Raw genomic sequence first — 11,427 nt, forward strand, 5'->3', positions numbered from 1 at the left:
TAATGGCATAGTTGTGCAATTTAAGAAATTAACTTGTTAAACAACACAACTCACCATATTAATGCATGGTAAGAGTTGTGAAATTTTAGAAATTGACTTGTTAAATTTGTCAAGCTAATTCCGCAAGATCATTAATGCAGAGCAACTAAAAATGCATGGTTCCTTCGTTAATAATATTTTTTCCCTTGCCTTTTTCAGAAACAAGTTGATGCTGCTAGCATACTGCTTAGCCCCTGTGGCACTATTGTCTAAACCACCTGTTTATGCATAACTACAGCTGTCCTAGAACAGTAATTAATCACACAAACTTGATTGTTCATTCACCAAAACATGTGACACAATTAGAACCAAACTATATCCACAAATTGACACACCATAGGAAACTTCTAAAATCAAACATCCTCATGCATTGCTTCCACTAATTAACCAGGAAAACAAATCTTAATCAACAAGGACAAGAATCTATCTTACTTACCTAAACATCCCCCTAAACAAGTTGGTTAAGAATATTAATTAGCTTTTCTTTAACAGAGAAAGTATAACTTGATGTCTCCACGCACCAACTAGAAATAAAGAGGATCACAATTGTATAGGCACCAAAATTTACACCATGTCCTCCCTAACCAAATGGTTAACAATAATAATTAGTTTTTCTTATAACAAGGAAAGTATAACGTATGGTCTTTACACCTAGAGATAAACTTAACGATCAGAAACAATATTATTTTTATATTACTGACTGTAATGACAGTGATATAATAGCAGATAAAATACACACAACCATAGCCCATGGCTCCATCACCATACCAACAATGTTTTCCATGAATAATAATTAATTAGCTAGATCAATTTCCTCACGACATAACATACTCTAAACTAACTAGCCCCCACACCAGAACCCTTTTCCCCATTGGTCTTTTGTTATTCCATCCAATTGAAATAACACATATTTCCACATTTCTATCTCAAAAAAACCTCTATAAATACCTCCAAAATCCCTCTCACCGTTCCAACACAAACAAAACACTGCAAGTGCAAGAACTAGTAGTGCAAGAAGAGCTCAAGGAGCTATCAGCTGCAGGTGCAACTCGGTCTGCTTGTGCTGCACGTACTTCGCCATGAGGCCGGGAGCCGAGTACTTCGCGAGCGCGCCGGCACAGGCGGCGAACGGGACGGCGGCGGCGGCGCCGCACTCCCCGTGGCAGTCGCCGGTGCCGTACCTCTTCGGCGGGCTGGCGGCGATGCTGGGGCTCATCGCCTTCGCGCTGCTCATCCTGGCGTGCTCCTACTGGAAGCTCTCCGGGTACCTCGACGGCGGCTCGGCGTCCGGCCAGGGCGGCTCGACGGCCGGGGAGGCCGAGGGGGAGAAGGGGTCGGCGGCCGGCGCGGCCCGGCCGGCCGTGGGGTTCCGGGAACACGTGGTGGTCATCATGGCCGGCGACGAGAGGCCGACGTTCCTCGCCATGCCGGCGACGAGCCGGCCCGCCGTCGAGCTCGGGGCCATCCCGGTGGCCAGCTCGTGCGGCGACGGCGGCTGCTCTGAGCATGGCAAGAAGATTGACGCGAGCTGTGGAGTGAGCTCGCCGCGGATGCCGCGGCCGGACGCCGACGCCGACGCCGACGCGGCGAGCCGGCGCCATGAAAGTAGCAGCAATACAAGGCAGCAAGAAAGCTCGCAATAAAAGCTGCCGTTTCTTCTGTTTTCCCTCGTTTTTTGGGTCGAGTGATCGCCTTTTTTCCCTCCTTTTTTTTTCCTCCTTTGCTGGTGCTAGATTTTAGCTGGACAGGTAGATTCTTGACTTGATTGGTTGGATGAAATTAATGAGCTGCGAAACTTCGCTAGAAGTTTTGCAAGATGGAAACTAAAACTGCTCTGCAATCTTGTGTACTCATATTTGACAATGTTCATAAAACCGGTTAGTTATAATTGATCTGTAAAGTTAGCACAAAGTTATGAAATTTGTATCTAAGCTTGGAAATATGGTAGCATGATACAACTTACTTCGAGATTATGGCAGTTTAAAAATTCAACAAATGACTTGTTTTAATTCAGTTTAGGACATTCAGGCAAAAAAGAAAGAAAATGTTCGAACTCACTTCTTTTTTCTACCTTATGATCTTTTTCCCCTTTGCTTTCCATCTGTTTCAGTCAAGTGATAACTGTTACTAGTACCACAAGTTTAAGAAACATAAGAGAGAGTATCCAACTTAAACTATTCCGTGTGTGCAAGAAAATGCCAAATGAGGATGGCAGTTGATGGTGGCACTGATCAGTTAACAGTACTCAGATCACGTAATGGAAATGTTTCAGCTCGAAAAGCAAGTCAAGTTCATACACTTGCATCACCTGCACAACCAGGATGTTGTTTGCTTTGGGTTTCAGACAACTCGATGGCCATTGCACTACAGTGATTCACAGGACCAATCATTTACAGTTCACTCCGGTATATTGGTAAAGAGTGAATGCAGCATCCAGCAGTAGCACACAGCTGCCAATCTGCCAAACATGTTCAGAGCCAGATGAGGGCCTCCAGGAATGAAACATTGTGATGGTGTTTTGTCCATGAAGAGCAGAGTGGGTCAGGTTCCCAGACAGATTCTTGGTGACATATCCAGCTCATGTTTATCTCCAAACAAACATGGCGCCACACTACAGCTGCCAAGTAAATTCAGAGCCAAACTGTGCTCTGTCTGTTTGTAAATTGGCTCAAGAAACTGTCAGCTTATCTTGACCTACGCGATTCACTCTGAATATCAGGCCTAAACAACTTTCGCATCATTTTTGCAACAATCTGAGGAACACAGTGGGCGAAGAGTATATTTCAGACATGTTTATCTCGTCATATGTATTCTTGTCGTACAAAGTAGATGGTAGTTTCGTCATCCACGTACTGCAGAAACCAACCGAAGGCTCTCCTGTTGCATCGGATTCGGCTGCCGATGGATGCATGCAAATATATGCAGAATCAAGCAACCACTGCTTCGCACAAGGATTCCTGGAATCACAAGACAGTAGCAATATTCAGCAGCCAAGTGATACATACGGATGTAGTGAGCTCAGCTGTCCCTGTTGATTCCAAAATCCCAGATGATCTCAGGTCACATTTCCATTCCCCATTGTGCTACTTGCCGAGGCACAAATCATGCCATCCATGTAGTGTGTATGTATACCTCTCTCGGATCTTCGGTGCATTTTACCGGTAGTATTATATTACCAGTATAACTAATCTCATCCATTGATTTAAAAGAGTATTTTAATACTTTGTTAATTAATTGATTATTACTATTTTATAATTTTTTTTGACAATAAAGATCACAATAAAAAGGACGATATTACACATTCAAATTTCTACCACACCTAATATTGTTGTTAGTATAATTTAATCTTAGTTGTCCGATAAAAATAAATTAACGGTATAGATTAAATTCTACTACCAGTAGAATGCAGCGGAGTCGGCCCCGCTCTCTATCCACATATATGTAATAATGTGATCTATCTGCTCGATGAATCGACGGATCCTAGGCACGCTTGTGCGTGGCAGGCAGCTTCACTTCCAATGCGGATTCTCAAAGTTGAGTGAGCAATACGGGCTGCATCGATCGATTCGGATTCGGATTCCTAGCTAGCTCAGTGGTTGACTGGTTGCTTTCTTGCGTTGCGAGTGGAAGGGCACCTGAAGCACCGGGAATTCAGGGGCCTGGGCCTGGATCCCTGGCTGAATTGGATTCTTTTCGCTGCCACAACTTTCAACTTGTGTGCAGGATTTGATTCTCGGGGGAAAAAATGGGGAGGATTTGATCAGTGCTGAACTTAATCGCGTTGTGATTATGCAGAGTTTTGAGGCTCTGGCCTGAATCTGATGAGAAAACCGCGATTTTTTTTTTTGCAGAGATTGCGCATGTGTTCGTCCAGGTTTCTTCTGGTTTTGGCTTGGAGATCCGACTGAGCTGTGTGAATCGATGCTTCAGGCAGGGTGTGTGTCTGGATGACAGCATAGGAAGGCGGCTACGCCGTGCAGGATGCCGGCGGCGATGGGTGGTCAGGCTGGCGGCTCGCCTGCACGGTGAGATGCCGGTGGCCGATGGCCTTGCTGCGCCGTGAGAATCGTGTCCCGTCACTCGATCCGCACCGGCGCCGCTTGCCGCCTCGGCTGAGTACGTACGTGTGCCCCTTCCTGAGTTATGATCCAAATGCTAGTACGACTGTATGAGAGGCCGATTTTGACGGAGCAAAGCGGACGCCCGTCATCGGGAGGCTTAAGCCGGAGAATTTTATATTAAATTTTTTGGTACATTAAAATATTTTTTAAGGATAATAAAGAAAACCTAAATGTGAATAAAATTTGATCAAATTTGGATAAAATTTGCACGATTCAGCAAAAATGGAAAAATTGGGTGAAATATTTTCCTATCTGGGCCGAAATTTCGAACCAGAATTGTGAACCTTGATGGAATGCGGCCTTCAGCCCATCCCTTTCTCCTGAAATGACGAGGACGGGTGTTGAAGGATGATCTAAATATGTGCACCCCTAATTCTTTGTGTTGATTTTTGTCTCCTCTATATTTTTACGGCCATGGCCAAGACTGAATCGAATTTTTCGGTTAGACCAACTGGCCACCCCTAATTCTACAGAAGAAAAAAAAACAAAATTCTGATAGATTCATACATTTTAAAACAGTCACGTCTTTTTTTTTGTCAAGGCAAATATGTAATGAATTTGATGACAAGACTTACACAAGTGTAATATTATTGGAAGTACATTCACATTTTTATAGAACGTTGGATAATATTTGTTAGCTGATGTGGACGGATGTATTCACAGCCTGTGTGCGGAAAATTTAACTTTTTGTCACTCTTACGAGTGGTCAAAATAGATTTGTTACTTGCTGTCTATGGCACGTGGACCCTCATGAATCTATGATACGTGGATCCAGTGACAAATCTGTTATGAACATTCGGGAAAAAAATTAAATATCATGTTAAATACCCCCAAAATTTAAGGGTTTGGTTCGAAAAGTAGCTAAAAGTTATATAGATTTTTGAATTAAAATATATAAGTACTTAGTTGTGTTAGAAATTCGGGATGACAGGAACACCGGAACAGAGTCGTTTCGTAAGATCCTAGGCTGGTGAAACATGACATATGAATACTGATGACTGAATGTAATTAAATTGGCTCCTCTCGGTGCTGGCACCAATACATAGCAATTCGCATGTACCGTAGATTGTCATTGGCACCGATCGGTGCTCTTGTCCACTGCCCAGGTTTGTTCAGGCTTCTCCTTTTGTTCTTGCAGGGTGTAAATTTGATGTCCGTCCTGAAAATACATTGTCCATCTTGTCTGATTGATCACAATTATAAACACAATTTATCATTCTCAATTATAAGCTTTCCATGCAATATATTTTCCCAAGTCAATTGTATATCGACTATAATTTACTATTCCTGACTCAATGTGTAATTTATTTTTAAAACTTATTTTCAAATTTTATTTAAAATTAACTTGACCAGGTAATTTTTTTCTAGTCTTTCAAAAAATAAAAGTAAAAACAACTTCAGGATCAGAATTGTAGCAACATGCAGATTACTTTCTGTTTTTCCATGCATGTATGAGCCGGAAGCCCAGAAGGGGTGGCCTGCTGGCCCGTGAAAGCCTGAAACGGGAGCGACTGATTCTTCTGCATTACACCCAGGCCCAGTTCAAGTCCAGTACCTACCCTTCTTCCACATGGAAGCTACACGCCATTGCCGTTTGCTTCCTCTCTTAGTGGAATTTAGGAGGATACGATATCAATTTTCAAGCCAGGTCAACCCAGGAGATGGAAGAGCAGAGGCATTGCAAATGGTGCACATAAGATTGTTATATCAATTTCTTGCCGGCCATGGACGGAACCTGTAACCTTCTCAGCATGATAAGTAGTAGCTTTCACTTGCCTCTTGTTTGCACTAGCACACTTCGTTCACTTCGATGCACTACCCAGCTCGCCGAGCTCTGAACTGATCCGTGTGCGTTCCAAGTTTCCAGCAGAGTGAGACAAGCACGGACAGAGCAGCTTGCAGTTCGTCGGGGGTGTCGATCGCCATGGGCTCGTCGGTGAGCTCCTGCTGCGGCAGCGCCGAGAAGGTGGAGCAAGGGTACGTACGTGCTGTCTGCTGATGATGAACACGTCGTGTTTGTGCCGGAATTTGCTGTGGTCGACTGACCAGAATTGATTCCAGGTGCGTGAGCGCGTCGATGAGCAGCAGCACGTGGAGGATGTTCAGCTACAAGGAGCTGCACGCGGCGACGAACGGGTTCAGCGAGGAGAACAAGCTCGGCGAGGGCGGCTTCGGCAGCGTCTACTGGGGCAAGACCTCCGATGGCCTCCAGGTTCATGGTGGTGGCGGCGGATTGATCAGCTTCAGCTCGGCAGCTAGTGGTTTTTGTAATGGTGGTGGTGATGGAGTTAGTTGTTGTGTGTTCAGATCGCGGTGAAGAAGCTGAAGGCGACGAACAACTCCAAGGCGGAGATGGAGTTCGCGGTGGAGGTGGAGGTGCTGGCCAGGGTGCGGCACAAGAACCTGCTCGGCCTCCGCGGCTACTGCGCCGGTGCCGGCGCCGGCGCCGCCGAGCAGCGGATGATCGTGTACGACTACATGCCGAACCTCAGCCTGCTCTCCCACCTCCACGGCCAGTTCGCCGCCGACGTCCAGCTCGACTGGAGGCGCCGCATGGACGTCGCCGTCGGCTCCGCCGAGGGCCTCGTGTACCTCCACCACGAGGTGGCGCCGCACATCATCCACCGCGACATCAAGGCCAGCAACGTGCTGCTCGACTCCGACTTCGCGCCGCTCGTCGCCGACTTCGGGTTCGCCAAGCTGGTGCCGGAGGGGGTGTCGCACATGACCACCAGGGTGAAGGGCACCCTGGGCTACCTGGCGCCGGAGTACGCCATGTGGGGGAAGGTCTCCGGCGCCTGCGACGTCTACAGCTTCGGCATCCTCCTCCTCGAGCTCGTCTCCGGCCGGAAGCCCATCGAGCGGCTCCCCTCGGGCGCCAAGCGCACCATCACCGAGTGGGCGGAGCCGCTCATCGCGCGCGGCCGCCTCGGCGACCTCGTCGACCCGCGGCTCCGGGGCGCGTTCGACGCCGCGCAGCTCGCGCGCGTCGTCGAGGCCGCCGCGCTCTGCGTGCAGGGCGAGCCCGACCGCCGCCCCGACATGCGCGTCGTCGTCAGCATCCTACGCGGCGACGCCGACGCGGCGGCGGTGGCCGGGACAAAGAAGGACCAGCCGGTGAGGATAAAGAGCATCAAGTACGCGGACCACCTCATGGAGATGGACAAGAGCAGCGTGTACTACGGCGACGACGACGACGACGAGGAGGGAGACATTGACGACGACGAGGAGGTCGAGGAGTACTCGTTGATGGACGACAAGAGCAGCATGAACTTCGGGGTGTTCGGCGCCATGCCGGTGCACCAGACGATGCAGGATCCCTACGTCAAGAGTTTTGGAGGAGAAGGTGGTATCAAGAACTGATCGATCATGTCCTACCGTGTGACACGTGTCAACCTGTGCTTAGTTTAACGATCACCTGTGCTTTTTCTTGAACATTTCATGATTTTGGATTAAAAAACATTTTATGATTTTTTTATGGAACTTGAAATTCAGTTTCTTGGTGACATGACAAAAGAACACTTCAGTTAACCAGTGTAGGTGTTCTCAATTCCACAAACAGTTTTTCATCTTTTGCAGAGGGGATAGTCGATTGTTACATAGTAGATATTAATTTACTGTTAGTGCAAAATATCTTTTACTACGTACTCCCTCCATATTTTTATTTATGAGACCGTTGACTTTTAGGATTACGTTTGACCATTCGTCTTATTCAAAATTTATATCCAAATATGCAAAATTATAATGTATACTTAAAATTCCTATAATAATAAATTATATTATAACAAAATACTTATATAATTTTTTAATAAGACGAATGGTCAAACGTGAAACTAAAAATCAACGGCGTCGTATAAAAAAATATGCAGGGAGTATCAATTAAGTTATAAAAGTGAGTTATTGAACTGCTTACTGCTGGCTCCAGTGTGCTGTTGTCCGAGACAGGGACTTGGCACTTGTTATGTGATTTCCTCGAATTGTTCGCAAGTTTCGGATCTACCATTTGGCAGCAAGGTAGAGTAGCAAATACTGTGGGTCCGTGATCAAATATTTAAAAACTTTAATTTTATCGATCAAATCCGATCACTTTTATTGGATAATTTGAAGTCATGTAAGTAAAAAAAATCTCATATACGCATTTCCCCCAACCTCCGCATGCATTGCCGCATGTTTGATAGAAAAACAAAAAAATCAAACGTTTGATCAATAGCAAAAGTAAAATACTATTACTACTTATAATGCAACTGCAACTCAAGATCAGATTTGTTAAACTCGTTTAACTTGGATTCTGTCACGCTTAGATTATGTCTTAGATTGCGATCATGTTCCGAATAAAACTTTTATATACGTATTATTAGCGATCTGAAAGGCAAGACTGAAAAATAAACAACATGAACAAATATCAAAATTAACTCTAATTTAAAATTAAAAAATTAAATTTTAGTTTAAAAGGGAGAATAAACGAAAAGAAGAGCATGTAAAACATTTGTTCGAGACCTTGATAAGGTTAACTTTTAACTTTAACCATTCATCTACTGTATCATGTCATTTGGCATGCAAACTTAACGCTTATGAAGTATATTTATATTGAGTAAACTTCAAAAGACAATATTTAATATTAAGGATAAAAAATTAACTAGAGATTCCTAAGACTATTTATCATATTGGAGCTATAAACATTTTAAGTTTTATGGTTAAATAAACTTATAGTTTCGAGACAATTTTATTTACTAAACATGTGTTTTTTCATACCATATCTTAAATATGTGGTTAATTTATAAATTAAGTGATAAATCCATAGTTTTGCGGTAGGTTGTATCAAACTACCTATATTTTTTCCGAAATTTACATATTTATATATTTTGATATTAATTTTATATTTTCTACTCATTTAAAATTTATATTAATCAAGAGCAACGGACGGTCCATAATCATTCAAGGTGCCATCGAAACACCCCATCACTGTTACCCCAAACTTTAGATTTTGCTTTCTATAAAAGCTAGGATGTTTTCTTCTTCGTTAGAAAAAAAAAGACGAGATAGTCATCCAAAAATGTAGTCTCTGTCCTGCGTCCTGTGCGGCCAGAAAAGGTTGTGAATCAGAATTGTGGACACGATTGGCCGGTGCAAGATGGGCCTAATTAACACGCCACATGTCGACGGCTTTGGTGCTCATCTGTTCATTTCTACCGTCAGCTAATTAATGAGCTGAATTTCTCTGCATATCTCATCGGCTGTACATGATCATAAGATGATCAACAATTCCTCACTTGAAAAAAAACAAATTGAACAGATGATTCTTTGTGGTAAGCTTATGCATGCATAAACTTGAATGAAGTAAAGTCATCAAGCAACAAATCTTCCATCAGCAATTTATCCCCTAGCTGATGAACAAGCTTGATCTTGATCAATACCAAGTAGCAGTAGTAGCGATTTATTCGTTGGGGCTAATACAATATAGATCTTGCTGATCAAAAAAATAATTTACCAGTAGTAAGCACGTAATTAGCAGTAGTGTACAGGTAGCAGTAACATTTACTAGCAGTGCGCAGCTAGCTCAAAAGGAGTAGTAGTACTACATGGGATTACTACACCCCTACACATCGATCGATCGATACAAGGATTACACAAGTACATGGCGGCGCCGCCGCCGCGCCGGAGTAGGCCGGCGATCAGAAGGACGGCACGACGCCGTAGCCGAAGTCGAGCATGTAGGAGGAGGGCACGTCGGCGTCGGCGTCGTCGGCGTCGGCGTCGGCGTCGTGGTCGGTCCGCTTGGCGAAGCGGCCCTTGATCCGAGGCCGCGTCTCGGCGTAGGCCTTGCGGGAGGCGTACCGGATGGTCTTCTCGAAGCGGCGGTTCTTCCGCTTCTCCCTGTACCTCATCAGCCTCGCCTCCCGGCCCTCACCCATCGCCGCCGGCGCCAGCGCCGCCGTCCTGGTCTCCCCCGGCTCCGGCACCACCCCGACATCCACCGACGACACCTGCGCGCGAGACCAGAGCAAGATTTGATCAGCACGAGTGGTGGATTTTTTTTTCTCTTGTGTGCGAATGCGTGCGTGCGAGCGAAAGGCGGGGGAGCTTACGCTGTGGCTCGGAGGAGTCGCGGTGTACGGCAGGTAGGGCTGAGGCTTCGGCCGGGTGAAGTCAAGATCGATGGCGCCGCCGCCGCCGCAGCAGATGGCCTCCGGCACCACGCCGACCTCCGACGAGGAGCCCTGCAGCAGAAGGTTGATAGGTTAAAGACGGATCAGCAAGCTAGGCGTCCGTACGTCGACGAGGTAGATCGCAAGGGAACTCACGCTGTGAGCGAGGTCGGTGGCGGTGTAGGAGCTGTAGGACTGCTTGGCGCCGCCGAGGCCGCACGTGAAGTCGAGCTCTATGGCGGCGCCGCCGCCGCCGTTGGGGACGACGCTGTCGGCGTGAGGGAAGCGCGCGAACTCGACGTTGAGGTAGGGGTCGAGGTCGGAGAAGAGGTAGTCGAGCTTCACGTCCTTGGCCTCGACGTTAAGGTTGAGTACGCCGTGCCGCTGCTCGGCGACCGACGCCGCCTTCTCCTCGTCGACCACGTCGGCGTCCCCGCCGCCGAACAGCATGGCCTCGGCGGCCACCGCGGCGGCGGCCGCCGAGCCGATGGGCGCGACGGGGACGCGCGCGTGGCGCCTGGCCAGCGGGTTGGCCTCGTGGATGTCGGCGTCGCAGGCGGCGCAGAGCACCGCGGCGTCGGCCTTGCAGGTGACGGCGGCGGGCGCCATCTCGCACACCTCGCACACCCACACCCGCTCGTGCGCCGCCCGCGCGTGCTCGGGCCGCGCGTCGCACGCCGTGCACAGGTACGCCCCGCCGCAGCCCCGGCAGTGCACGGCCGCCGGGGACGCCTCGCACGCCCCGCACCTCCGCCCGCCCACCCCCCAGTACTTGCGCAGCTCCATCATACCTACCTGCACCTCCTCCGCTTCCGCTCCGCTCTGCTCGGCAACGGCAATGGCGGGTGGGGAGGAGGCGCGCGCGCGTGGGGGGGAGCAGTGGAAGGGGAGGGAGGTACAAGTAGTAGCAGTAGGTGGGGGATGGTGACGTGGCGGGGAGGGGACACGTGGTGGGCGGGGAGCCAAGCGAAATGGGTTGAAATAAAATGGGGGTCGGGGTGGGATTTTGCTGGGGGTGGGGGTGGGGCCCACCGGTCGATTTTGTGCATGTGAGTGGGGTGGGGCCCGCGCACGAGTCTGGTCAGGGTCAGGCGCGTCCGGTCCGATCGGCATCGGGTCGG

General features: G+C 47.8%; 3 protein-coding genes across 3 annotated transcripts; 2 read left to right on the forward strand and 1 right to left on the reverse strand.

The window, feature by feature from the left end:
* Nucleotides 1-1,023: 1,023 nt before the first annotated feature.
* On the forward strand, nucleotides 1,024-2,062 carry LOC102719877 (protein GLUTAMINE DUMPER 3-like). The gene has a single exon (XM_040525416.1). It carries the CDS (start codon nucleotides 1,119-1,121, stop codon nucleotides 1,680-1,682), a length of 564 nt encoding a protein of 187 aa, XP_040381350.1. The 5' UTR covers nucleotides 1,024-1,118; the 3' UTR covers nucleotides 1,683-2,062.
* Nucleotides 2,063-6,055: 3,993 nt separating this feature from the next.
* LOC102720158 (PTI1-like tyrosine-protein kinase At3g15890) lies at nucleotides 6,056-7,523 on the forward strand. The gene is made up of 4 exons (XM_040525194.1): nucleotides 6,056-6,137; nucleotides 6,222-6,372; nucleotides 6,468-7,336; nucleotides 7,427-7,523. The coding sequence occupies exons 1-4, from the start codon at nucleotides 6,085-6,087 to the stop codon at nucleotides 7,521-7,523; spliced, it is 1,170 nt and encodes a 389-aa protein (XP_040381128.1). The 5' UTR covers nucleotides 6,056-6,084.
* A 1,889-nt stretch (nucleotides 7,524-9,412) lies between these two features.
* Nucleotides 9,413-11,181, reverse strand: LOC102720439 (zinc finger protein CONSTANS-LIKE 5-like). Its single transcript, XM_015838180.2, has 3 exons — nucleotides 10,463-11,181; nucleotides 10,247-10,378; nucleotides 9,413-10,144 (listed from the first exon to the last, which is right to left on the reverse strand). Exons 1-3 carry the CDS (start codon nucleotides 11,093-11,095, stop codon nucleotides 9,833-9,835), a joined length of 1,077 nt encoding a protein of 358 aa, XP_015693666.2. The 5' UTR covers nucleotides 11,096-11,181; the 3' UTR covers nucleotides 9,413-9,832.
* Nucleotides 11,182-11,427: the final 246 nt, after the last annotated feature.

Source organism: Oryza brachyantha, chromosome 6 (assembly GCF_000231095.2).
Source record: "Oryza brachyantha chromosome 6, ObraRS2, whole genome shotgun sequence".
In the NCBI taxonomy this organism is placed as follows: Eukaryota; Viridiplantae; Streptophyta; class Magnoliopsida; order Poales; family Poaceae; genus Oryza; species Oryza brachyantha.